General features: G+C 43.7%; 3 protein-coding genes across 3 annotated transcripts in view; 1 reads left to right on the top strand and 2 right to left on the bottom strand.

The window, feature by feature from the left end:
- tlcd1 (TLC domain containing 1) overlaps positions 1–14,137 on the bottom strand; it is a 15,273-nt gene extending 1,136 nt beyond the window's left edge. Inside the window, exons 1-4 of the mRNA XM_063204820.1 lie at positions 12,778–14,137; positions 8,938–9,020; positions 4,079–4,161; positions 1–373 (exon numbers count right to left, since the gene is read on the bottom strand). The exon at positions 1–373 is cut by the window's left edge and continues 1,136 nt beyond it. Coding sequence (XP_063060890.1) covers positions 1–373; positions 4,079–4,161; positions 8,938–9,020; positions 12,778–12,986 — 748 coding nt within the window. The 5' untranslated portion in view covers positions 12,987–14,137. The remainder of the gene's footprint in view (positions 374–4,078; positions 4,162–8,937; positions 9,021–12,777) is intronic.
- Positions 14,138–18,230: 4,093 nt separating this feature from the next.
- On the top strand, positions 18,231–27,124 carry LOC134454764 (uncharacterized). The gene is made up of 3 exons (XM_063205923.1): positions 18,231–18,774; positions 26,655–26,688; positions 26,857–27,124. The coding sequence occupies exons 1-3, from the start codon at positions 18,231–18,233 to the stop codon at positions 27,122–27,124; spliced, it is 846 nt and encodes a 281-aa protein (XP_063061993.1).
- On the bottom strand, positions 20,072–24,539 carry LOC134453461 (uncharacterized). The gene is made up of 10 exons (XM_063204270.1): positions 24,372–24,539; positions 23,674–23,695; positions 23,491–23,564; positions 23,031–23,207; positions 22,586–22,714; positions 22,008–22,043; positions 21,587–21,654; positions 21,113–21,210; positions 20,769–20,815; positions 20,072–20,393 (listed from the first exon to the last, which is right to left on the bottom strand). The coding sequence occupies exons 1-10, from the start codon at positions 24,420–24,422 to the stop codon at positions 20,358–20,360; spliced, it is 738 nt and encodes a 245-aa protein (XP_063060340.1). The 5' UTR covers positions 24,423–24,539; the 3' UTR covers positions 20,072–20,357.
- Positions 27,125–27,820: the final 696 nt, after the last annotated feature.

The following is a 27,820-nucleotide window of genomic DNA, read 5'->3' as shown; positions in this document are numbered from 1 at the left end:
GAGCACTGCCATTCTGCTCAGCGTGCCTCTTCTTGCGTGGGAAGAAGTCGGCCCGTATCAGCCTGTAGAAGTAGATCAGGATCATGATGTTCATGAGGACCATCGTCACCATGAAGTAGGCGGCCTGGTCCAGCACATGGTAGTTGTAGTGGATGTACCAGGTGAGGTAGAACTGGGCGCTGAGGCGGAAGAAGACGTAGGTGAAGACGTTGAGCAGCCTGTTGGCCTTGTAGAGGGGAGTGTGCTGCGCTTCGGCCAGCTTCAGCATCAGACGCATGTGCAAGGTGACGCTGTTGACCTCCACCAGCAGGGCGACGACAGCCCCCGCCACGTAATGCCAGGAGAACAGGGTGTATAGGAAGGAGCATAGCACCTGGGAGAGAGAGAGAGAGAGAGAGAGAGAGAGAGAGAGAGAGAGAGAGAGAGAGAGAGAGAGAGAATGGGAGAATGTCAGAAATACAGGGATAAGAGGATGGCTGTTAACTCCCAGCACGTGGGAGGGACTGGGAGAGCTAGGACTAAGAGTAGAGTGTAGATCGTTATTGAAGAAAAAGATGCACAGGGAAAACACAAGTGGCTACAACTCCTACCCACTGTTTCTCACAGAGAACACAACATACACAATTCTCCACAGCACCATGTTCAATATCCCCAATAATACCGGAGAACAGGTAATATTGAAGTAACTTGGTCACATCATGTCAACAAACGGAAACAGTGAAGAGATAATTGGCCGGTCATCTACAAGCACTGCAGGTCCTAGTGATGATGACAGTGTACCGAGTTCAAGCTCATGTAAACCCTGACCTAATTTGCAAAGTGTGTAGGCATGTGTGTCCTCTACAGACACGTCATTTGTCAGGCATGTTCAGCGGAGGCATGTCAGCAATGTAAATGGGCCAAGACAGGGTGTGACTTCACAAATACCTGAGTTTACTTAACCGGGCGAGGAGCACAAGGGTGAAGTGGCCTTTTGATCACTCGCAGGAAGCAGGTTTCCCATCGTTAGTTAATAACGCCAAACTGCTCTGAAAGTCAAGTGTCAAGAAAGGGGTCTGTGGACTCAGTTCTGTGTGGCTTGCTATACATTATATTAACCCTTTCATGCAGAGCCTCGATTAGCTTGTTGTTACCAAACTGGTAATAACGAAGTCCTAATCTGTTAAGACTCAGTAATGTTATAGAAATATTATGATGGATTGCGGCTTTGTCACCAAACAGTGTGTTGGATTGCTGTCGATCTCATCTGCACTATAAGGCTATACTCTGCTAGCCTAGTCCTAACCATCCCATAATACTACCATTTCACTTCGTATTTATGGTCTGGCATTTGTTTGCTCTTAAGCAATTGCAGGAAGCAGGAAGTTTGCACTCAGTTATGGGTTGAAATTATTGGACACCTCTCACCCAATCGCCGGCAGTTACTCAACAACAACATAGCGCAGACCAATGGCTCTGGCGCAGATGTATACGTCATTGTCACGAGCGTCCTCCCCCTTTCGCCCCCACGTGGGCCGCTTATTCGCTTACTGGCTGTTTTCTGGGGGGGCGTTACGATCAAAATCCTACTGCTCCAGGCACTCCACAGAGAAGCACGGCAAAACTACCGTAGTGGAGCCAATCCTTTGGCGGAAGTACGTAGGATGGCTCGCGAGGCTAATACTCTGCCCCTGATGCACACATAATGTAGATAGGCCGCCTACGAAAGAAAGCTGAATTTCAAATGCATCTGTTATTTGATGGTGTGTGTGTAGTGGATCAGGATAGACAATTATGACTTTGCCTAAACAAGACAGAGACCTATTACAGAGAAACCACTGTGGTAGTCATGGGGGAAGAATGTCTAAAATGACAGTTTACGCTCCACTAATGAGGGTAGTTGATGCGCTTCATGATGGCATTCACCCAACGCCCACATGTGCAGAAGGGGATTAGCGCCGGAGATAGAGACTGCAGACTGTCGAGGTTTCATGCAAGTTTGATTCTCAAAACCTCCAGAATGCTAAATGAGGCCTTTGCGAAACGAGTCACACACTAAGCTTTGCTGAGACATTATTGAGGTAGTGGGCTGCACCTTACACCGGTCTGTTGCACCTGGGATAAGCGGACTTCCAAAACCCAAAGGAATCAAACCTGTGCAACTACAGCTCTAAACACAAACAAGTAGTGTGTGACACAATCACCCCCATCCCAGCCGCCCTTCTTATTCACTATTTCTCTAACGGCACAACCTCAGCTGATCTCACTACACCACACCACGGAAAAATACTCTGTACTCTCTTTATCACCATTACCTTTGTGGTAATGTCCTTATAAGTGAGCTTTTAAAATCTGTGACGCCATACACAAGACAAAGCTGGCAGCAAGCACACTCCTAACAGCTCTGTGTGACTTAGAAAGCCAGATAAGGCTGAGCAAACCATTTCAGTGATAAGACTGAAGGCTGAGGCGGGCACATACAGTAGGCGGGCACCTGTTGTTGGACAGACACACATACCCTTAAATACACCTGGACGAACAACAAAATGTCAAATACAGAATATACATGGAGCCAAGGTGCTCTTGCTGCATGAAATCTGACTGCGTAATATGCTCGACTTCTATCCAATTTACCTCTCAGTTCCATGACATACAGTAATTGATTTTTGTTTTGGTATTATCCAAAATATTCAGTGCAACTCTCACATTCCCACCGATGGTTGTTTATCAAGTTTATCATCAAAATGTTTCACTGCTCGTATTTTCACTTACTTAAAATACTAGGCTGTGCAGCGCCACTATGTGAATGCCTCTTTCAGCAATCACTATCACAAGACATTTACCACTGCTGATAGGTTTGCCTTTGGGATATGCTACCCCTGGATTATTACATTTAGAACGGCTTCCCATGGTTAAAATGACGATTCACCATGATAAGGGACCCACTGACTGACTTTACAACTACATGTAAAGGGTGTGTGCTTTCTGCCGATGACTAGTAACACGAGGGATTATTGCAAACGAGTGTAAAAGCTGGTGAGGGGAGTGGAGGTATAGAACTGTCATCATCATCAAGGCCACCCACACAGCTGGGGGATACAGAGGTGATAGAGAGGAAGTACTGTGATTCTGCAGACCTATGCAGAATAAGGACACCCCCCCCACCCCCCAATGTATTGACTGCCCAATTCTAGGGAACCCCTTTCCCTGGGCAGGGACTGGAACAACTTTGTCCCCCTCTGCTTGCTTCCCTGCTCATCAGTCAGACGAAATCAAAGCACACAGCTCAAATATGTTTGTTGTTCGCTCTGTTGGAATCTGCTGCTCAAATTCTGTTGTGTGCGTTTCTTGAAATTTTTGTTGTTAGCCAGTGAGCAACTTGGGTAGTTGTCAATGGGAAATTTCATCGCAAACAACAAAGTAGCTAATGTAGTTAGCAACTATGGTTTTGGAAAATGCACCCCAGATTTTCTGCAAAGCACAGTGGGGGTGAACAACAGTGCTTCTCAACTGACAGTTGAGCAGTGCTACAAACAAAATACTTTTGAAAACACTGCTCACAGCTGGATTATATCCACAAAGTCAGTACCCCCAAGTCTAGCTCTCCAAGGCCCAATGCAGAACAGCCCTGTGTTGTGTACCAGTAAACCCTGTGCTTGGCAAACAAAGCAGTCCTTGTCACACACACAGTGGTATTCAGTAGGATGCATGAATGTAGATTGCAGCCCGTGCTCTTCTCTGTCTTTTTCCATCTCTCTGCCTCCCCCCCTATCACCCTCTCTTTGCCTCTGCTGAAAATGTCCTCATTTGTCATGGAGGTCAATGAAGGGCAGTGTGCTGTTGCCACACATTAACAATCAGCTTGACTGATTTTAGTCACATATTCAGATGTAACACTCAACAGACAATTCTGGCAGATTTGAGAATGATATGATAAACAAGTTGCAAAATCATGTTGCATGGACAACAATCATATGACAGAGAGAGAGAGAGAGAGAGAGAGAGAGAGAGAGAGAGAGAGAGAGAGAGAGAGAGAGAGAGAGAGAGAGAGAGAGAGAGAGAGAGAGAGAAGGTGGGGGCGGGGGAGAAAACAACTCACCAGGAAGTGGTGAAGCAAGAACTCCCATGAGCCTCTGGCATGGCCTGTGAAGATGATGTCACATGCATCCTGTACGAAGTAGCCTGCCACAGACAAAGACAAATATAGAGCATTAGTTTCTCACACACCAAGTTACATATGGGTAAAGTTAAAGTTACATATGGGCATCAAGACGTTGATGTCCTTCTGGACAATACAGTTGACAATGATCATCATTTTATGTTTTTCTGGACCTTCATTTAAATCAGCCAAAGGTTTTATTTTCTCAAAAACAAGTCACATGGCGTTCCAAGATCCTTGAAGAATCATTAAGTCAATCTTGTATTGTTTACTAAGTTTCACAGAATTCTAACAGGGTTAAGGCAGTTTCTAAATGTAGTTTCTACCTCCCTTCATGGACCTGGAGTGTGCTGTTTTTATGAGAAACAATTCCAGTTCTTCTAACCTGTGGGGAATCTGAAGATTAAAACTACTTAGTTTTGATTTAAATAGCTTGGGGCCTGAATTAAATAGTTTCTGAATGAGCCACAGTAAAGATCCCCATCCATGTTTGTCATCATCAGCTAGGCCTATAAGCAGAGTCCGTGGACACACCCGTCAGTATATCCTCTCAGGTCCTGTCAACAGAGAGCTTGCCCTATAGTATGTTGGCATAGCGACGTGCTTAAGCATAAATGTGACAGTTGGCATGTTTTGATTGACATGTGGTGAACTGCTTCCTGCATGTTAGAGGCAGAACAAGTCTGGGCTCCACACAATCCCACAACACACATAAGGAACCTATACAAGGGCCCCTTTCCTCTCTACATTCCTACGTGCATCTGGCTTGCCAAGGCCCCTACATGTCCTGCTATTTGGGGCCCTCGGAAGTCAGAGCCATTTTTCTCCCCTTTTTTTCCAACACCCCTTGAAACAAGACACGCTGCACTCACGAGCTGGAGCTGTGGACTGAGTGAGTTTAAGGGGCGCTGCCAAAGAGGCTGAAGTGGAGAAATTTGAAGGAATTTCGGGGGAAAGAAATAAGAGAGAAAAAAGATGAGCTAACTTCATATTACTGCCACACATGCAACAGTTTTGCATTCCTTTGCAATGCTTTTGTATCCCCCCCCTCTGTGAAATGCTTTACATTCCATAGGAAAGACAAGTCAAAAACGGTCCTTTTGGGAACAGGAATAAATCCCAAAATAAATCTCCACCTTTACAAAAACAACTCCACCATGCCCCTGGAGTTGAGTCTGCTGTCCTCCAGCACATTAATCAGAAGTGAATGCTTAGGTCCTGGAAGCCTTTTGTATCAGCTTACATTTCATACAGGTTCAACAAACCTCAGGAATAATTCACTGCTCTACAACAGTTTTCCTAACACTAACTCTTACGTGTGAGTGAATCCACAGAGCAAACAGATTGGCAGTGATAAAAATATACACAGGCCTACATATACTGTAGCAAAACATAAGAGGTGCAGTGCATGGGATCAGATTGCATCACTGTTGCTGAGGATAACAGGCATTGGCAAATATCAAGCAGACAGTTAGCATTAGCAATGTTTGTTGTTTTTTCACAATTACAGTCACGGAGTGCTTTAACCAAGGCCGTATTCTGATTAGCCGTGTGGGAGACGTCATAGCTCATAGCAGAGACTGACCAACGGATTCATATTTGTTTTGTGAATAGTATGGTGTGATGTGACCTGATACTGATATAATTCTTTTTTTTAAAGATTTATTTATTTTTGCTTTTTGGGCCTTTATTTCAGATAGGACAGTGAAGCGTGACAGGAAGTGAGAGTGGAGAGAGAGGTGGGGCAGGGCTGGGAAACGACCCAGGTAGGACCCAAACCCACCATTTAACCTTCGGAACACTGCTGTTTGCTGAAAAACCTTTACTGCAGCAACTCTACGGCATCACAGACAAGTCATCGCCATTCTAGAGGCAACAAACTCATCTTGGGGGCAGTCGTCGAATTGTAGCAATGTCAGATACAGTGTATGTTGTACATAATATAGTGGTGATGCATTAGGCCTACTTTAAATAAGAACACAAACTAACATCTAGGCATCTATTCACTTCATATGTTAATCATGTATTCACCTCGGTAGTCCTATTCAAATCACACCGTATGCTAATCTGGTATTCACTAAATACCGTATGTTAATCATGTAGGCTAATCACATCATGTTATGTCATATTGTGGATAACAATATTGATAGGAAGCATTGAAAGCCAAAGCACACCTGCGGAACTTCCATTGTCATTGTGACACAGCACTCCACAGCACACAGTGCTCATGGCACACAGCAAAAATGCAATAATGCCTTACCCGTACAAGGGCCTTCTGCAACCAGCACCCCAGGGGAGCAGTACCATACTCAGGGTACCTCATGTAGGAGGATGGGGGAGAGCACTGGTCAATTACTCCCCACACCAACCTTACAGGTCGGGAGTCAAACCGGCCATCTTTTAGATACATGTCTGTCGCTCTAACCACTTTCCCATGACTGCCCATAGATATTGATTCTAAAACAATACGAGCACAAGAGAAGGAACTAGAAAAACGCTCAGAGAGACAGAAACACACATGCACCGCGAATGCACAAACAAACAAACGTACCTACAATCACACAGTGATATAGCCTCCTTGGCGAAGGTAATAGCGGTGTCTGACTGAAATTCATTCAAAAGAGCACATTGGATCCAGCAGATGCCTAGGTTTAGAGGGCTGGAGTTGACACTTGACCCGAAGTGTTGCACAGTGGCCTTTTTCCTTTTAACTCTTAAGACAAGGCCCCTGTAATAAATTTCCTGTTACCAGAGTGACCATGACCAATTTGTGATGTACTACAGCAGTGGTTCTCAACCTTTTTTGAAAAAACACCACCTTGGCCTCATCATAAGCCTCCCAACGCCCCCCTTGACCTCATCACAAGTCTGCCAACGTCCCCCTTAGTATTGAAAAATAAAATAGACAAATGCCCCCCACAATGGAAATTAAGCCCCAACTCCAAATCAGCTGTATCCCTTTTAACGTCCCCCTTGGGCTCCCCAACGTCCCCTCGCGGGCTGTAACGCCCCCGTTGAGAAACACTATACTACAGTGTTACGGTGTGTAATGTCGTCGTAATGTATCAGTATGGTACTGAAGTTTTTTCAGTGCTGAAGTTTTTTCAGCACATCATTTCACTGGTGGAACAGTGTGCATTATACAGGTACACTAAGGAGGAGTGGTTGTCTTTCTATGGTGACAATTTGACCCACTTCTGTCCAGTAATGTTTGTGGAAAAGTTGTCGCGGTGACAAACCGAGTGTAGATAGCGACAAAATAAAAAAAGCGAAGCATGCCTCTACCCTTAGGATGCCAAATTAACTAATTGGTCGGCACCACTATATCAGCCAATTTCAGCATCACCTGGAGCATTCTCATTCTCATTCCCACACACACATGGGGGTGGAGAGACAGGAGACCCTGAGGCCCACAGCATCACCAGCTTGTTTACTGCTCTTTCCCATGGGGGTCGCAAATTCCCTCAACACACCCGACTGGCAAGGTTACGCAGAAACTTGCGTAATGACCCTGTTACACGATCAAAGCAAAGGGTGTGTGTTTGTGTGTCTCTGTGTGTGTGTATGTGTGTGTGTGGGAGGGGGGGGGTGTCTCTGAGGACTGGGGGGGGGTTTGTTTGGGAGTTGTTGTGAGGTCATGTGACACTGACACTGATTGTCTGGGAGAGGAGTGTCTCTCCTTATGAAGAAGACTTAAGGAAATGAGACTGGCTGTTGTTCTGAGTGGGAGGGAATGTGTGATCGAATTTCCCCTTGTGCCTTGTTGCCCCTATTGTTCTTAAACTGGGACTGGGCTCAGAATTGGGCATTTAACACGGAATGTGTGTGTGTGCGTGTGAGCGTGCGTGCGTGCGTGTGTGCATGCATGCATTCATGTGTGTGTGTGTGTGTACATCCATGCTCATGCGTCCACCTTTGTGTGGGAGGTTTTTGTGTAAACTTTTTGAATAAAGCAAAGTTCATGTTAAAGGCAGTTGGTTGTGGAGGACCTACATTTCTATTCAATTTGTAAACTTCCCAGGTCTGCAGGTCAAATAACACGCGGGACCATGTACTGAAATAACTCAGCTCTCTGCATGGACAAATGGAGGTACTGGCTGACCATGTCTGAAACATTCAGTCGCTCACCACACATTGCAAAACAAATAGATGGAAATTACATAATTTTGTTCTCTACATAGTGCATTACACAATGACAGAGAGAACAGTTTGGATTTATCAGTCTATTTATTCAGGACAGCTCTGTGTGTGGTGGCAAACTTTTGAGTGACAGCAGAACAACCAGACCCCTCTGACCTGAGGGTACAAAGGTATATTGGCATACCTGTCATTGTCAACATACACATGGGTGACAAATTCCAGGAGATTTTTGGTGGTGACGGGCTGCGCCGGAACACGTGTTGATTATGGTAATGTAGTGTGCATTAGTTGTAGGGCTCGGACATTTTGGGAGAATACCAGGAGCCATTTCGATAGCTATATGTAGTATAAACCACACACGCACGCACGCACTAGGGATTTTGTAATGCCATCATATAATGTCATATTACATAAGGCCAATGGCCAATTTTTGAATAAACGCCCCCTTGACCTCAGCATAAGCCTCTGAACACCCCCAAGACCCTAAGTCTGCCAATGCCCCCCTTTGTGACATTTCTCAGAGTGGCATTTTATCAGTCAGCATTCAAACCAACCCGCACGCACGCACGCAGACACACACACACACTCTCTCTCTCTCTCTCACACACACACACACACACACAAGCAGGTAGAAGGTAGAAAATGAAAACTTCACTGACCTGAGGACACACAGACGAGCAGGTAGGACAAGGGCGTGTAGAAGTCGTAGATTTTGTGCACCATGTCAGGCTCCAGGATCAAGCTGAGAGGGATGACAGGAAACAAATAAAACATCAGTTATATGATTAATCAATTTATATAGCCTCATAATGCACACCATTACGCCAGTGGAACGCTAGTTGTTGACAAAAATGTGCTACCTTTGTTCTACACTAATATGACATTACACAGAACTTGTAGTGATATGTTACGACTTGGCCATTGTCGTTTGTGTAACAGCAAATTTATAACAGGAGCATGAACTTATACAGATTATGCAACTCACAGAGAGCTGGGCCAAAATCAACTCTTCAGAGGTCAATTCAACTCTTTTTTTTTGTATGTTTGTTTTGAACGTATCCTTTACGAGCTGCAACATGTGCTCTTTAGAATCCTATTTCAACAAAGGAGAGACTTGACAACAATGCTGTAGCCTATGTCGGTGATTCTCCAGTATGATGATGTCTTGACTGCTAAAACCAGACTGTGGTTACAGAATTCCTTAATCCATCTTCTCCCCATAACTAATACATTATGATGAACCACATCATCCAGAGAGACTTCTTTTAGCAACACACCAGATTATATGCTGAATTATGTGACTGATTTATGTGTCTGTGGTCATGGCATATGAATGGGGAGTTAGAACTGTAAAATCAGCTTAAAACCGCCCACCATCAGTAAAGAGAACAGCGTTCATTAGGTTAAGGTCTGGCATTATATTCTTGTGTGTTGGTTTTCATGGCACCCGTTTGACTGTCTGGTAAAACTGAGTCATTGCTATCTGAGGTCGCATGTAATGTAATGTAACAGGGTTTGTTTTCCTCCCATGTAGAAGTCAAGCACTGTAGTCACATATGTGCTAACCAGGGAAGCTAACAAGGGGGGACAAAGGAGTCACTTGTCCTGGGTCCATGGAGAGGGGGGCGCAGTCGGTGTCTTCATGACATTGTATGCATTGAGTGAGGGGCAGAGGGGGCTTTCCGTTGACTTTGTCCCTGGCCCGGCCAAAGCTGTCAGCGGCTCTGGTGCTGATGCAACAGTGTTTTGAAGACTGTGATCTCCAAACAAGGTAAAAGGCTGCCCGGTGCACTGGGCTGATCATACTTCATCTCACTAATGTAAACCAGCCTCTCAAACATCATCTCTCTAATGAAGGATGACATGATGGCTTGCTGGGCTAGTTAACCTGCATATAAAGCAGCTGGTCTGGTCCAGTTGAGTTCATGATGAAAACAAAATGACCTCACGTGGTGCACATGTTTTCTTACGTAGGCCTAATCTATAATATTTATAGGCCCATATTCACATTTAGATCTAGAAGTGAGGAGTTAACGGCTTCAGCAGCATTGACTAGGTTTCTCTTTTACCTGCACCTTCCATTTAGCCAACACCACCCCTTATCCAAAGCCACGGACAATGGAGGCAAAACACAATCAAGCCAAAGTAAACACTAGATTAAAGAGTCAGCACAAAAGAAATGTGGAGAGTACACACAGGACTATGGTTAGAGGGCTAGTGAGTTAGATTGCACATAGGGTAATAGCTGTGCTCTTGAAAACTAAGGCCTGACAAGAGCTTATTGGAAGCAGAGACATGACATAAACCCACAACATGAGGCTTATAACACCTTTGGGGAGGTGTCTCCTCTTTGGCTACTCTCCAGAGCCATGTGCGACTTTCCAATAGCAAATACTGTCATTCCCTTTGTGGTCAGTCACTGTAGTCTGAACTATCTGCCACAGCTGTTTTGCTAAGTTGGTGTTTCATTTGTGTAGTTCCGCACAGCTTTGTGAGCTTCACTCACTATCAAGCTGCACTGTACAGACATTGTGTGATGAATACAAGAGAGAGAGAGAGAGAGAGAGAGAGAGAGAGAGAGAGAGAGAGAGAGAGAGAGAGAGAGAGAGAGTGTGTGTGTGTGTGTGTGTGTGTGTGTGTGTGTGTGTGTGTGTGTGTGTGTGTGTGTGTGTGTGTGTGTGTGTGTGTGTGTGTGTGTGTGTGTGTGTTTGCGTGCACACGCGTATTTGTGTGTTATAACACCCCAAGTTAGTTAGCGCTTAATCATTTCTCTGGGCCACAGGTTTTTCCTGTTTCCAGAACATACCGCTGGAAAGCGGTTTGCCACTCCTTCAAGTGAGAACGCACACTGAAATGTCACCGTGCTTTTATCGGCACACTTGAACCGAGTTTAACTGAGTGCAAAAAAGTAGGCCTAACACATTCCCAGGAACTCAAGTAGCACAAAATGTATTAACAGGGTACACGTTTACATCCAGAATCAGTGTTCATCAAAGCACGTGCTGTGAGTCGTGCTTTACATCTCACGTGCAATGAAAACCTGTTGATCAAGTCAGATACCGTAGATAAGAAAAATCTCATGATGGCTAGACACACGTCACCCACAAATCAGACAAATCGACTCATAGTATCTGAGGTCAGTTCATCGGTCAGATTTTCAAGTCATGCAGAAGTCATCATCAAGGCATGTGAAGTCCTCTAGACATGTGGGTGCCTGGTGAGTGTGTACTACTATGCTCATTGTTAGTACTGTACACACACATTAAACTGAATTTGTCTCTATGTGTGTGCACATGCCTGTCTGCATGTATACGAGCGAGGCAATGCGTGTGGGGGGCTGTGAACGCAAGACAGAGAAAAACAATGAAAGTGGGAGAGTAAGTGTGTGTTTAGGAGTGTTTGCGTGTGCAAGCGTGTGCAAGGGAGAGAAGCTCTACCATCCTTTCTTATTGGAACAACATGTGAAGACTCAGAACCAGGGCCGCTGACAGCTTTTGCTGGGCTCAGGACATCTAAATGGGGCCCCTACCCAATACATACAATATTGGGGACCCAATTATGCCCCCCCCCCCCGCCCCCCTATCTCCCTGGGCCCGGGACAACATACCCCTTTGTCCCTCCCAGTCAGCGGGCCTGCTCAGAACCATATGAATGAATGAACAATAGCACTCCCAGTCACTCCCTGCCCAGTGCCCACTACCCTCACATCCCCACACACCAACAGACCCACAGCCCACAGACCCACAGCAAGCAATCCACTTACAATAGACCCATAGACCAATCATCCGCAGCTCCTCATTCTACAACCAGCAGCCCACCTAACAGCTCCACAAACCATGACCGACAGTTAGCAGCCTAGCAAATCCTCACATATTCAAGACCTGCAGATGCACAGTAATCACAACCTCAAAGCACCACAATCTAATAGAGACACAGCCTCTGGATTTCAAAAGCCCCTCCTCACCCTCGTAGCCCCACTCCACTTTTCAAGTTCACTAACTCAAAGTACCATCAAGCAGAGGTGTATAGTAAACATAAGAAGAAGTACTGTTACAGTGTATCTACCTCATTAAGTACAGTGGAATAAGACGTATAAGCATGTGTAGTAGTCGCTGTACTGGTGCTGTCAATGACAGTCATGTAGTGCTGTAATGACATCAGTGAGAGTAGCCTACTTCCACTTCCCCTTCCCCTCTACCACCAAGCACGCCAACCTCAGCAGCCCCTCTTCACATTACAATTGGCAGACTCTTTTAACCCAAGCGACTATAGAGGACATAATCAGAGCACACATCACTTGCAGATACAAAGTGAACAGAAAATATACAGAACAATAAGTGCAGATGCCAAGTAGGGTTAGTGTTTTTTTTAGCGTTTTGTACATTAGCGCAGGGTTAAGTAAGAGTAAGTAGGGTACACACGCCCACACAGCATGCCTTGGAGATACCCCGGGTCTGGGCCAGCTCAGGCGTTAGAGTACTCCACTTCGCTCCCCTTACCTGGTGACGGCCCAGATGCCGGTGAGCAGGGAGTGCACCATGGACACGGACAGGTTCCTCCACTTCCAGGTGCGGAAGGCGTCGATCCTCACCACCTTGGGCAGCGGCAGGTTCCTCAGCAGGTGGTGAGTGCAGCGGAAGGCCACGGCGAAGCCCGCCACCGCCAGCGCCGTGTTCCGGTGCGCCCATGCCACCAGGGCACTTTCCATTTTCCCCTCTGTCTGTCACCTCTGTCTTTCACCTCTGTCTTTCTTTTTGTCTTTCTCTCTCTCTCTCTCCTTTTCTTATATCCTTCCTTCCTTATCTGACTCTCCTCCTCCTGTGCTCTCTTTCTCTCTGTGTCTCGTGTGTGTGTCTGTCTGTCTCCTCCCTCCCTGCTACTTGTGCACTGTGTCCTTTCGCTTCAGCGCCTCTACTTGTGCTGCCTCTCCCCTCCTCCTTTCTCTCTTTTCCTCCTCTTTCCTTTTTGTTGTTTTCTTCAATCCAGTTCTTCTTCCACTTTGTTTTCCTTCTCTGTGCTGTGAGCCTCACCTCATGTAATCTCTTCACTCTCTCTGTGCCTCCAGCAATCTCTTAGAGGTGGACTGTGGGCTGGCTGGTCGTTGGTGGGTGTGATAAGCGTGTGTGTGTGTGTGTGTGTGTGTGTGTGTGTGTGTGTGGAGTCCAGGCGAGGGCGTGGAGCTGAGCTGGCTGGGTCTCCGAGCTCACCCACCCTCAGCTGCAAGATTCCTGAATGGATCCTCTCTCTCGCTCTCCCCGAGTCTGGTAGACCTGCTCCTCTCCTCTCCCCTTTTCAGTCTTCTCTTCTCTCCACTCCTCTTTTCTTTTCTTTTCTTTTCTTTTTTTTCTCCACCTCTCCTCGTTGTCCTCTTCACGTGTCTCCTCTTCGCTCTCTTCTTTTCTACTTTCCTCTCCTGTCCTCTCTCCACATTTTCAGGCTTCTCCTCTCTTCTCCTCTTCTCTCCTCTCCTGCTACTTTTCAGGCGTCTGTTCTCTTCTCTCTCTTCTCCACGTGTCTCCTCTCCTTCTCTCCTCTCCAGTCTTCTCCTGTCCTCTGTCCTCCTGATGTCTCCTCTCCCCAGTCTTCTCTCCTTGAGAGTTCTCCTGATGTTTCCTCTGTTCTTTCTCTTCTTCACTTCCAACATGGGAGGCTAACTCCAGAAGGTCCCCATTACACTCCACCGTTTTGTAACTTGGTTGCCACCCCCTTTTTTCCTCCCTCTCTCTCTCTCTCTCGTTCTCTGTCTCTCTCACACACACACCCTCTCTCTCTCTCTTTCCTCTGCTCTCGGTCTTACTTGCTCTGTGAGTCTGTGTTGCTGTTCAGCCAGTCTCCAGCACAGAGGGGGAGGGTTCTTGTGTTGGAGACGCAGAGAGGGAGGCATTGAGAGCCGGAGCGAGTGAGAGAGCGCAACGGAAGAGAGAGAGAGAGAGAGAGAGAGAGAGAGAGAGAGAGAGAGAGAGAGAGAGAGAGAGAGAGAGAGAGAGAGAGAGAGAGAGAGAGAAGAGAGAGAGATAGAGAGAGAGAGAGAGAGAGAGAGAGAGAGAGAGAGAGAGAGAGAGAGAGAGTTTATGAGGGTGGTGGCCTGACTGCTTGGAGACAACCACACAACCAGTCAGGGAGGAACTCAGTTCCATATCACATGTCTCACTTACTCACTAAAGTCGTGCATTACAATGGTCATCACAACAACACTATCACAAAACAATGTAGTCAGGCACGCAAGTCTGGAAAGTGTCCCGAACCCAAGAGGAAAAGGATTCGTTTTAAATCAGAGACGAGACGAGACGAGACGAGTCAAATCATGAAAAAAATGAGGAGGGAACAATTTGCCAGGAGAGGAGTGTTTACTTTTGTGTGCTGTGGTGCAAGCAAGCATGCACACTCAGAGTCATGCGACTGCCCGGGGCAACAAGTCTGTGGGGCGGTTGTTTGCTTGTTGATTGGCTGCAGGAGCTGAGAGAGCGGGAACTGGAGAAAGAGTTTGTCTCTCGTCCAGTGCTGCATAGTGTTCTGTATTGAGCTATACAGGAAAGGGGAGGAAACAGGGCTGTTTGGCATCTTTAAAACGGCACAATACCTATGTATGGGACAGGGGCATGAGGCATGCACACCACTTCCTGGAGAGAATGGGAGAGGAAGACACACACACACACACACAGACATAGACATTGCAACAGGAAGGAAGTGATGGAAAAAGAAGGTGAAAGAAAGATGGGTCAGAAGTGGACAGAGACGAGGAGGTAGAGAAAATAAGATAGTGTGTAGGGCGGGGGGTGAGAGAGATGGAACAATAAAGAAACATAGAGAGAGAGAGAGAGAGAGAGAGAGAGAGAGAGAGAGAGAGAGAGAGAAAGAGAGAGATGAGTGTGGGGGGGCAACTCCAAACGTAAACATACCGATACTACTATGTGGTTTCCCCCCTCCCCCTGTTTCCAGAGGCACAGAGTCAGAGTACTGCAGGCCCCCAGCATATGGCAGAGGGCTCGAGAGGAAGTGGCGATTGAGCTGCAGCAACAACAGCAATGTGGTGAGAGAGAGAGAGAGAGAGAGAGAAAGAGAGAGAGAGAGAGAGAGAGAAAAGGCATGCTAGTCTAGCAGTGACACACACACACACACACACACACACACACACACACACACACACACACACACACACACACACACACACACACACACACACACACACACACACACACACACACACACACACACACACACACCACACACACACACACACACACACACACACACACACACACACACACACACACACACACACACACACACACACACACACACACACACACACACACACACACACACACACACACACACACACACACACACACACACACACACACAAGCTCTGAAATCCTCTGCAAGCCCAGGCATGGCCCAGGAGGGACCTTCTACCACAGCCCCAGCGAGGTGGCCATAGCATTGTGGTGTCAACAATCCTGAAATTTAATTTCGCAGCTTACTGAAAATCTTTCATACGCCTCACAGAATGAGTCATCAAGTGGTTGTTTCTCACTCTCATGCCGTCCGACTCTCTGTGTTCGTTCTCATCTCCTCCTGGGTACAGTATTTCTGTCAGTGGCAAGGAACTTACTAATGCCTGCCCCCTGCTGGATAATAAAATATCCATTATTTTCTTATCGTGGAATTCTTAACCTCTGACTGCAGAGCCTATGTTATAATAGCCTAAGGTAAGGTAAGGTAACTTTATTTGTACTCGAAGGTAGATTTGGTTGCAGGCAAAGGTAGCAAAAGCTTACACAGACAACACAGTACTGACACACAAAAAACGTACACCAACAGCCCAGTACTGGACAGTGACAATGGACAATAACAAAACAAAACAAGGACAACAAAAACAAATCTAATAGGCCTAACTAAAAAATCTAAAACTAATTGTCACCAAAAAAGGACCAAGTCTGAATCTGTTATTTAAGACTCTCTGTATTGTCACAGCAATGTTGTGAGGCGGAAGAACAAAGTGCTGCCCAAGAGTTGTGTAATCGGGTGTGCATGAATGACAGACCACTCTGAAAACACCATTTTCTCTGCATTATTAAAGTTCAGTTTTGTCATTGAAGAAGCCCTGAAATCTGTATGTAAAGTCAAATAAAAGCCCTGAACCACATCTATTGGCACTTATTTTTTATGGCTTTCATTAGGGCCCGGGTTTGGAAGGCCAATTGTTCTTTCATATTGAAACAGGATATATGTCCCCAATTTAATTATCTTTTGTCTGACAACAAGAGTGAAACTACACCGATTATTGTGGATTTCCATTTAGATAATAGCCTATTTAGCTGAGTCCATTTGTCGCATTTGTGTATTTCGATGCAGCATGCATAGGTGTGAGGTCTGACCAATGCCGCTTGTGGCTTTAATCAAGCTGTTTTTTGTCACAGGCACAGAATTAACAGATGTCCTTACTGCTGTGCATTTTCAATACATACTCCTCACAGAATGACCGATTCCATTTCATGGGCCTATAGATCACATTCAATATCTTGCTAATATTATACAACCAGCATCGGTCCACGTTTAAGTTACAATAGCTAATATTTCTTTTTTACAAAGTTTGTGAGTTAGTTGTACCTGGCATATTTTGAGGGGTAGAACTGATTTTGAGAATGTTGCTTCTTTTTCAGCTGAAATAACTGAGCACACATACATCTTCTCCTGTCCTAAAGTAAATTTACAGTATAAACTTGTTGAAATTTAGGGGAAATACAATGGGGTTTAATGGGATTCCTCTGCCCATACATTGTTAGAAATAACTAAAAGAGAATGAATGAATGAATGAATGAATGAATGAATGAATGAATGAATGAATGAATGAATGAATGAATGAATGAATGAATGAATACCGGTACATCCTACCCTTCCACTCCCCCATGGCTGAGGAGCAAGGTACCTAACCCCATACAGCTCCAGTTGTAACCAATGCCTTGTAAATAACTGCAAGTGGCTTTGGATAAAAGTGGCAGTTAATGTAATGCAATATAAATGCAGGCCCTTGCAGCAACTAGCAGTGTCCGTGGTGACCAGCAGATGGGGTAGAATAATACACTAAGTATGCTACCCTGTTTTTTCCCCTCTAGAAGCAAACTGAACTGATCTAAAGAATGGAACAAGTTAGAAAGTTAAAAAGTTTTCGAATTAGAAGTTTTAAGCAAGAAAGGCTTCTGTTGCAACAAGCTATGCTTCTATGTACTGCTTTATGTGGTAAAATGGTGATTCATCCTAAGATGTTACACCCCCTCCCCTCTTCAATTTCCTCCATCCACCAGGTCGATAAGCCCCGACTGTATAGGTAAAATGCACAAAATAATAAAAAATGGGAGCAAGTATAGGCTACCGAGGTTGAACAAATTTAGGCCTACTTGTGTTCAGGTTGATTCAATCCATATTCATGGTTAATAGCAGTGCCCTGTCAACTTGTATTTTTTTCAGAATTATGACATTTTTTGTGGAAATACACATGCTTGCACTTCACAGAAAAATAATCCAAGTTGGAAAGAAATGAAACCGAAACCCTTCCAGTTACTGTCTGTAGGACACACCCTGCCTTGACTACCTCTGCACTCACAGCCAGCACTGCTCTTAACGTGATCCAAAGGAATCCAGGCAGACTTTACATCATAGAAGGAGGTGAATATTTATGATTATTTAAAAGTGTTTTGTGTGTGTGTGTGTGTGTGTGTGTGTGTGTGTGTGTGTGTGTGTGTGTGTGTGTGTGTGTGTGTGTGTGTGTGTGTGTGTGTGTGTGTGTGTGTGTGTGTGTGTGTGTGTGTGTGTGTGAGATATATGTTGGCAGGGGGTGTTAGATATAAAGACTGAACTTTCTTGTGCATGCAATCTGATGACAATTGACAAAAATAGTCAAATAAACACTTGTTAAACATGTAAATTGTTCTTCTTTTTCGGGGCCAGAATGTCATCGTGGGCCGAGAGTGATTTCCCTCCCCCAGGCCAGCCTGCCCTAGGCAGCTACACAGAGCCGCGCTCTGGCCAAGTCTACACCATGTACCACGGCACAACCAGAGAGGCTGCAGCCTCCATCCGGAGAACAGGCTTTAAGCAGTCGTATAGAGGCATGTTGGGGAGAGGAGTCTACCTCAGCCGGGATCTGCAGAAAGCCAGCCGCTACCCATTGGATCTACCTGAGAACCAAAGAGTTGTCCTGAAAGTGTCTGTGTATGTTGGGCGGGTGAAAAAGATTGACTATCAGGGTCACCCCATGCAGAAGACCTGGCATGACCACGGCTACGATACAGCTTGGTGCCCCCCTGACTGTGGCATGGTCAAGAGCGGTCTAGAGGAGGATTGTGTGTGGGATCCGGATAGAATTCACATCATTGAGGTTATCTATCCAAAATCCAACTTGACTTTCTGGATGTTTGCCATTGTGATAATGGCTGTTGTCATCTTGCTTTTTCCTGAACTTGCAAGGACATGGAACCAACGCCATTTACGATGTGAGTGCCTGTGTTTTTGCAGTTACATTCGAAGTAAACTATATGAATAGTAACCTAGTTAATTAGAGTAAATTGTTGATATTAAGTTAACAACATAATTTTTATAGCCCATGTTTGCTTTCTCTCATCCTGATATTGTCTGTCTTGTAGGGTGAAGAAAAAGGCTATAGGTAATTTACCTGACTGACTGGATTGGATCATCATTTGAAAGGAGATGATGAAGTTCCACAGAGAACAGGTGTAGAGGGTGTGGTATAAATACCTGTACCTGGGGTGGGGGGCAGCACTATATACAGAGTGAGCACTAAGAGGGCACCTTCCACCATTCTCTGCCTCATTGGATCATCATTTTCAGAGGAATTCATCTGTCTTCGATTCTCTTTTCCTTTGAGCACAATATAGTCTTCGCATGTAAGTGCTGTACGTACACACCAAGAGTGATGCTTTCACTGTGGTACTGTTTCCTTTTTTTAATCACACTTCTACCCTTTTCACATTGTAGGATGTGAATAAATAGCTTTTCTGAATTATCTATGCATTGTCTTATTTATTTACTTATTAATCCAGTTCATCAAGGGATTGAAACATGTTCCACTACATGTGCAGCAGTTCAAACCTCATACAGTAAGTAGGCCTATGTACATCACAAGAGTTGCATTAGACCATGTTTACACCATTTTCATAATGACAAAATGTTTTTTTTTGATGCCACAATAGCCAGACAATAGTTTTTATTAGTCTACACATAAAATTCATGTATACTGTAGATTATGTCATATCAAAAGTAGAAGAAATAGAATAGCAAGCTTGTAATGCCATTATACACAGTATAATGAAATGCACAGCAGCTCTTTAAAAATGCACACAGCGCAATATCAAATAATATGAACTGTAAAACTACACGGTACAGCTGCCACACCTAAACTGCTATGCAATAAAATCTGTGCAAAACCCACAAGAGGCACAGAGACAGACAGACACATGAAAATAAACAGACTTGAGACTGAGCAGAAATCAACATACTTGAAAAGTGACTAGTTGCAGCATTAAAGTGGTTGAAGTGACATTGACGTTAACAGAAAAATGAAATGGTTTCAAACTGACTAGCACTCAAGACGGCTAGTAGTAGAGGTGGCAGAGAGTCACAGTGCAAATATGTCAACAATCAGTGCAAACTTGAGTTAGGACAAATCAGAAGATACAGCAGTACATTTGGAATGCATAAAGTATTTTAATAATAATAATAATAATAATAATAATAATAATAATAATAATAATAATAATGGGGTGATGATGATGATGGTGGTAGTGGTGGTAGTGATGATGATGATGGTGGTGATAAAGATGATGGTGGTGATGATGATGAGGATGATGGTGGTGGTGGTGATGGTGGTGGTGATGGTGGTGGTGGTGATGATGATGAGGATGAGGATGGTAGTGATGATGAGAATGATGGTGATGATGACAATAGAAACTGAAGGTCAAGGCAGGGGCATTGCTGTGGTCAGTAGACAGACACAGCCACTATTTGGGGGCAGCGATGTTGATTGGAGGACATGGGGAAGGCAGCTGTGGAGCGGGGATCAGTACAGGGAGGTGGTCTGGCTCTCCTCAGGAATCTGTGGACAAGCAGGTGGTTAGAATCTTATGCAGTCTCATCTGAAAGAGTCCAAGGTTGTTTTATAGAACGTTGAGGGCTATTAACAACATTTATTATTAGAGGCAACAAATATTACAAACTAATGTAACTCCCAACCTATATTATAATACTGCACCTCAGTGGTCTCCAATTTCCCCCCCCCCCAGGGCCAAATTATGAAATGCAAATGAGGCTGAGGGCAAAACAAATCCCTCAACCAAATGGCGAGATAGCACACATGTATCTTTTCATTGTCACCGCATCTGGCCCACGGGCTGCTATTTGGAGACCACTGCTGTACCTAATCTCCCATCAATGCATTTAGGTGAAAAAGGAAAACTCCTGTTTGACTTACCATGTGAAGGCAAGTCCTGGCCCACATCTTCCTCCAGCTGTCTCTCACTATATATAAACAAACACCACAGTGTTAATGACTGTTAAAAAAAGAATAAGCCTACTTCACTTGTGCTGACTTGGGCTTATAAATAAATTCAAACTGAATGGTTTCAGTCACACACAATTTTGCGCTTTTTTTTCATCCCACCAGAATACCCTCTGAACAACAACTATGTCAAGTGTGCCACATTTTCATAAACAAACAAAAAGCCACAGACATACAGTGTCTGACCATTTGGCAAATTGCAAGATAAAGAAAGAACTAGCACAAGGCAGACGCAGGAATGGAGGTTCCCAACTCACCTCGCTTGTGGGGCGGCTTCTGGTTAGGGAGGTAAGAAGGCAGGGGGATAAAGGGTGCTCCCCTGAGCTCGGCCACCCAGTCCACGTACTCTATGAGTCTGCATGGGGAAAACAGCCCTCTTAGTTTTTATGCAGCACATTTTTACATTTTATGTTGCAGCATTATTCCACACAGTCAAACAGCTTTGCTTCATTTGGAGGCCCAAATTTGTAAACATGTGGCATGTATATGCATTTCACCATTTAAAAAGGAGTAGGTAGGCTACATGTTGGCGATACACAGTGGGCTTTACAAATCTTTGAGATTGACTTATATAACACGAGGTCATGACATTAACATTGTCCAGAGTAGATGCAGATGGGACTGAGGTGAGACGGAGCCCATCAACACATTCAAAAGCGTAAAGAAAAGTGTCTGCCAAGTTCATCAAATTGTAACAGTGTAACACTGAGAACAGAAAGACAATTCTGTACCTGTGATGGAGGGAGAAGACCTCGGCCCGTTTCTCATTCAGCGCTCTCTGTAACCTTGAGGTCTTGATCTGTGTCAGTAGAAAACAGGCCACATGAAATTGGGACAAAAATGTGAAGAGTTCAGATGCAAAAACCCCTAAGTGCCATTTCAGAATGTAATCTTAATTTATTTTTTATTTAATACAAAGCTATAAAAATTGCATATTTTTAAATGTTATTTATATAATATAACTATTTATATGTATTATCAAGTACATGAATGTAAACCAAACCAACAACGGGGTTCTCTAAAAATATAGAAGTGCAGGTCTTCAGAAATGGAGTTAGGGGGTTTTGCATCTGAACTCTTCATGTATAGGCTATTGCTGTATAGAGTAGACCTATATTTACAGAAGTGCAATGCAATCAAAAATATGCTTACCAGTCTCTTGTGAGCGGTGTCTTCCAGTGAGGCAATCTGTGAAGACACAACAAGTAACAAATATGCTCGTTAGTACATGCTGATTAACACAGGAGACTACTTATAACATCATATCATTGAAGCAAATGAAATATAACAAACACACATGCACACTGCACAAACATATACATGTGTATGCATGCGCACATGCACATGCACATGCACGCACGCGCACACACACACACACACCCTACGTACACCCTTAATGCGCACCGTACCTCCAGTGGCACGCTGTAATAGTCATTGAAATGTAACTACCATAGCACTACAATACTATGACACAACACAGGCCCTTTAGTAATGCACCACGACTTGGTCATTACCATACTGGTAACAACAAATTTATGAAGTCGCGTCTTAAGGGGTTAAATTAGATTAGTCTGGAAGTGATCGTTACATAGCCTTATTTCATGACATCAGCACTAGACTACCTACCTCTACTTATAATGAACTATCTTGGCTTGACTATGCAGGGCCTTTCTCAACTGACATGACCTGTGTCACTCAAACACAGCCCTATAGCTACCAGGTGGACTTACGGTGGCCTTGTAGGACATCTCCCTGTTCTCCATCTCAGAGATTTTGTTCTGAAGAGCTGTGAGTTCACCCTGTGCTCTTCTATCTCTGGACTTAATAGGACGGCTCTCAGGCTCAATTTCAATGATCACCTAATGACAAATGGAATACATCATTTATTTCTGTCAGGCCTGTCAAAGTCAAGAAGCTAAAAACATAATTATCAGTGCAATTTAGTTTATTAATGATGAATTAAATTGGCAATATGGCTCTCTTCAGAGGAGTCCCCTAATCTTTCAAGAGCAGATTTTTAAAAAAAAGAAAGAAAAAGATCACTTAGGTGCTCTAAGACCTACTCGTTATACAGGTGGAAGGAGTGAAGTTTGAACTCACAGGTGCGTCTACATTAGAAACTAACACATTAGGAGAAGAATGTTTTCAGCATAAGCAAAGAATACTATCACTAACCATGTCATTAGGTCTTGGGTATTGCGCCAGTTGCCTGGTGAGACGTTTGATGGTCTCCTCTTTGTCATCATTTTGTTTTTGTAGCCTGGAGATGGTGGCCCTCTGTTGTTGACTTTCCTCCGCTATGACAAGCTGGGAGCCCCTGGAATTGCTCAGCTCTTCCTGCAGCTTCTTATTCTGCATATAGTATCAGTGGCAATCAAAGGCAGAGAAGTATGTGTTAAGTTATTGGATATTCATGCCAGACTGAATTCATTCATTCATTCATTCATTCATTCATTCATTCATTCATTCATTCATTCATTCATTCATTCATTCATTCATTCATTCATTCATTCATTCATTCACCACTCTGAGTGTTTCCCACACCAAGTAGCATTGTGGGTAGGGCTATATGGGAAACAACACAGTTTACATTCTCTCTGGAAACCCTGATCCTAAATCATTTTGGAAAGCCTACCTGCAAGTCCAGCTGAACAATCTTGGCCTCCTGCTGTATGAGGAACTGGAGCACTTTGTCATGCAGATAAGAGCCTAGGGATGGCACAAACAAGATTTGAAGATGAAGATATACTCACAACAAAATTCCAAATCATCAAAATAAACACTTAAACTGAGACACTGAAATAGATAAAGAACTTACCATGACTTTTCTCCTGTGGACCCTGCAAAACATTACAAGGCTTGTGTTAATAAGATGAGCAGGCTATAGGCCTACACTACCATACACAGCAAAATAATGAATCCTAAATTAAGCTATTACCAAAACAGTTTTGCTACTTCAATAGAACAAAATCAGGAATGTCCAAAACAAGCTCGAATGTATCAATCTGCTCAGCACTACCACCATAGAAAACCTACTGTAAAGAACCGCTGTAGACCTATACAGGTCAAGTCATTAGATTTGAACATAGGCAATATAGGCTACAGTAGGCTGCTGTAGCATACTAGAATAAACACTTGGATAGTGTGTTTATCTGTCAAACAACAACATTAACAATTTGAACGATGTGGTGTTGGTTGTGGAAAAGAGAAAAGAGTGAACAAAAGCAAAAAATATACTGTACACTGTAGGTATTCTAAGGGCTAAACCCAGTTTCTCAGTCTATGGGCCCGCCTGTTCTGGTTTCTTGAGCATAGTTCCCTCCAATACAGGAGCTTCACACTGCCGCCCAGTGGTTATATGATATCATTAGGCCTACATCTACATTGGTCTATGGTTATGCCTGCCTATATATGCTATAGGCTACTGCTATAATAGAAAAAAAACTCATAACATAATTGGCTTAAAATAAATAAATCAATCAAATCGATATGATCAACGATCGTTGTTTGACTTACGTCGCCAGAAGAAGTCATCAAATAACACGACAGAATTTCTTTAAATTCCATCTCGATGAAGTTCTCGGTAAAGTCCAGCAGGTGTCGCAAAAGCGTCACTGTCCGAACCAAGATTCGCCTTTAAAAGTTGTATTTCTCCGCAGGTATCAGCAAAATCGCTCGTCTCAATGTGTCTCAGGTTTCGAAATGAATGCAAAATGTAACATAGAACGTTCAAGTTCAAACTAGAACACTGCGACTTGAACTAGAATGTTGGGCGAGTGCCTAATGATGCCATAATGAATTGCTAATTTTTAAATTAAATAATCATGGTTCAGGCTGAAGTGTAGGCTACATGGCATATGTCATGTTGGCTAGAACCAATCAGGAAGCGACTACTACTACCAATGATACAAAATAATTTCAGATGGAAATGTTTAAATCTGTTGAATTAATTTATTTTCATTTAACGCTATTCAGACAAAAGTGTTGCCCTCCTTGGGCTGTTGAGTGTCAACATTTTTTATAAGCCTTCACTTAACTGTCTTCATTCAATTTTCAAACAGTTGATAAACGATCAGTAGATTAGATTAAATTTAGATTAGATTTAAACTTTATTTTTCCCCAAGGGAAAACTCACTTTCCAGGTTGCTCTGTATAGATAAAATAGATGAAAAAGATGAAAAAAGAGCAATAATAAAAAAAAGATAAACAATAAATAAATAAGTGTGATCATGCTGAAAAGTTAACAAATTAAATAGTTGTACGGCTCTTGGACAAATGACTTTCCCAGTCTGTCACTTCTGCATTTCAGTGTCCTCGGCCTTCAGCTGAGCAGACTCTTCAGTTGGATAATGGTGTTGTAGAGTGGGTGGTCCTTCCAGCATTGGTGTAAAATCAACCAAAAAATATCATCAGAGGTCATTGCTACTGAAGCATATACTCTGTAGCATTAAATGACCTGTGATGTTGGGAATTAAGCTTCTTTTGATAACTGACTGTATTCCTTCTATCAAAGAACACAACTAACCCTGCTGTGTTCTCTAGTTAGATCAGTAGATAGTTGGATTAAATCTTTGACATGATATTCACTTTAGGCCGTGCCTATTTTTGGGGAGAACAGAAGAAAGAAAGAAAGAAAGAAAGAAAGAAAGAAAGAAAGAAAGAAAGAAAGAAAGAAAGAAAAAGAACACTTAATGGATTTGGATCAAGTCACCTAAACCAACTCCATGGTAATGCAAAAGGGATACTGGGTAAATTTAAAGTCAGCAGTTAGGGGACTGGAGTAAGTAATGAGGGCTCTACCCATCCTCCTCCATGACTGAGGTACCCTCATAGACACTTTAGGAGGAGAGTAAACACTTAAAGCATTCATGGAAATGAACAGGGCTAATTCGTAACACCAATATGTGTGCCTGCACACCTGTCTGGCAAAAAAAGCCAATTGCTTGCTGAGCTGCACTGTCATTTATCCAATCATCTCGCTGCATCTACGCATAAGCTTTTAAAACTGCACAAACCTAATCAGTATGCATTCGGAAAATCTGTCGGGTTGCTGTGAAATGCTGCGCATGCACAGTTCAAAATTATCAGTAAGAAAATTATGTTTTACAGTGTTACTTTCATATGACCAATCCTATGTTGCGTCTCAAATAGTGAACTTTTTTAGTGCGTATGACGTGATGCATGCATGAAAAGTGCAATTTTCCCAGCCACATTGAAAACCTAAAATTTGATGGTGGTGGTAATTATTTGTTAAAAAGGTAACATTTGTGAATGGGCAGCATCGATTCTGGAAATAAACTGCTAAAAATATCACACTGTGCATCTTTAATCTTTTCCAACATTGGTTGATAGATACGGGTACAGCAGACAGAACATTCAACTAAGTTCATATCAAAGGGATGCCTGAGAACTTAATAATGGCATGTTCTTGCCAATAGAGGTCAGTGTAAGCCTTGCCAAGCCAGAGCCGTATTTACACTCATTGACCAGTTTATTAGTATACCTTGCTAGTACCGGGTTGCACCCCCTTTTGCCTTCAGAACTGCATTAACTGCCTCCAACAATACTCTGTGACATTGTAACAATGCTTTATTGGTACTAGAGGCCCAACGTGTGCTAAGACAATCAGGGCCGCTGACAACTTTTGCTGGGCCCATTTGCTGGACAATTTTTTCTGAAAGCGCCCCCTATCCAACACATAATAGTAATTGGGACCCAATTCTGGGCCCTCTATCTCACTGGGACCAGGACAACATACCTCTTTGCCCCCCTACCCCCACCCCCACCCCCTGTCGGCAGGCCTGAACACAATATCCCCCACACTGCACCACCTGTACCGTTGATACAAGACCGGATGGATCCAAGTTTTCATGTTGTTGACGCCAAATTTTGGCCCTACTATTTGAGTGTTTCAGCAGAAATTGTGACCCATTAGACCAGGCAACATTTTCAAATCTTCTATTGTAGGCCTACAATTTTGGTGAGCCTATGCGAATGGTAGAGTGAAAGTGATAGTGAAAGTGAACGTGGGCAGGGTGATAACAATTCGCAAGCAGGGCCACCCCAAACAGAAGACCTGGCATGAGCACAGCTATGACACAGCCTGGTGCCCTCCTGGATGTGGCATGGTGCCCAGTGGGCTGGAGGAGGATTGTGTTTGGGATCCTAAAATGATTGAAATCATTGAGGTCATACTTCCCAGATGTGATAATGATGGCATTTGGGCAGCTGCAGACTGGGTGGGATCATCTTGGCTTGGCTCGAACTAAAAAGTAAGTGCATAATGACATTTATGCTGTGATTTAAAAAAAAAAGTGGGGCTTGTACTATGAACAAATTTACAAATGCAAGTGTTGAAATTGTCTCGTACATGTAGGTTGAAGGTAGAAGGCCGATTCCAGTGGTGTACCTAACTGATTGTGTTGGACCATCACAGCATTTCTGGACTGGCTTTCCTGTTGGCTCTTCTTTGAGTTTTCCTCCTTCGTCATGCGCAGTTCTCAGGCATAATTGCATTGTGTTGTATTTAAATACTTGTGTCATAAACATACTGGATGACGTTTATAATGATTGCGATAGCCATCGTCATCTCCATGTACTGTAAGTGTGTGAAGTGAACATAAAGTTACACAAGTATTTTTCGGTTAGATAGTCCATTGTAAGAGTTGGGACAATTATTAGTGCCACACATGGGGGCACTCAAATTCCCTTCTTTGACTACTTACTTATACGTACTTATAATACTTACTTATAACTTTTTTCATGCACTACACAGCAAGAGAGATACTTTCAGTCTAACATTATTTTTAAAAATATATATATTTTTAGGACTTTCGCCTTTTATTTTTGACAGAACAGTGGAGGAGAGACAGGAAATGAGTGGGTAGAGAGAGAGAGAGAGAGAGAGAGAGAGAGAGAGAGAGAGAGAGAGAGAGAGAGAGAGAGAGAGAGAGAGAGAGAGAGAG

This window comes from Engraulis encrasicolus, chromosome 8, assembly GCF_034702125.1.
Source record: "Engraulis encrasicolus isolate BLACKSEA-1 chromosome 8, IST_EnEncr_1.0, whole genome shotgun sequence".
NCBI classification, from domain to species: domain Eukaryota; kingdom Metazoa; phylum Chordata; class Actinopteri; order Clupeiformes; family Engraulidae; genus Engraulis; species Engraulis encrasicolus.
This window is presented reverse-complemented; position numbering and strand designations above follow the sequence as displayed.

Coding starts and splice junctions, on each gene's coding strand:
- LOC134454764 (XM_063205923.1), top strand. CDS start 18,231: ATGTCATCGTGGGCCGAGAGTGATTTCCCTCCCCCAGGCCAGCCTGCC. Junction 18,775..26,654: donor GAACCAACGCCATTTACGAT/GTGAGTGCCTGT, acceptor CCCTGTCGGCAG/GCCTGAACACAATATCCCCC. Junction 26,689..26,856: donor TCCCCCACACTGCACCACCT/GTACCGTTGATA, acceptor TGCGAATGGTAG/AGTGAAAGTGATAGTGAAAG.
- LOC134453461 (XM_063204270.1), bottom strand. CDS start 24,422: ATGGAATTTAAAGAAATTCTGTCGTGTTATTTGATGACTTCTTCTGGC. Junction 23,208..23,490: donor TTGTTCAGCTGGACTTGCAG/GTAGGCTTTCCA, acceptor TACTATATGCAG/AATAAGAAGCTGCAGGAAGA. Junction 20,394..20,768: donor CCAGGACTTGCCTTCACATG/GTAAGTCAAACA, acceptor GCTTGTCCACAG/ATTCCTGAGGAGAGCCAGAC.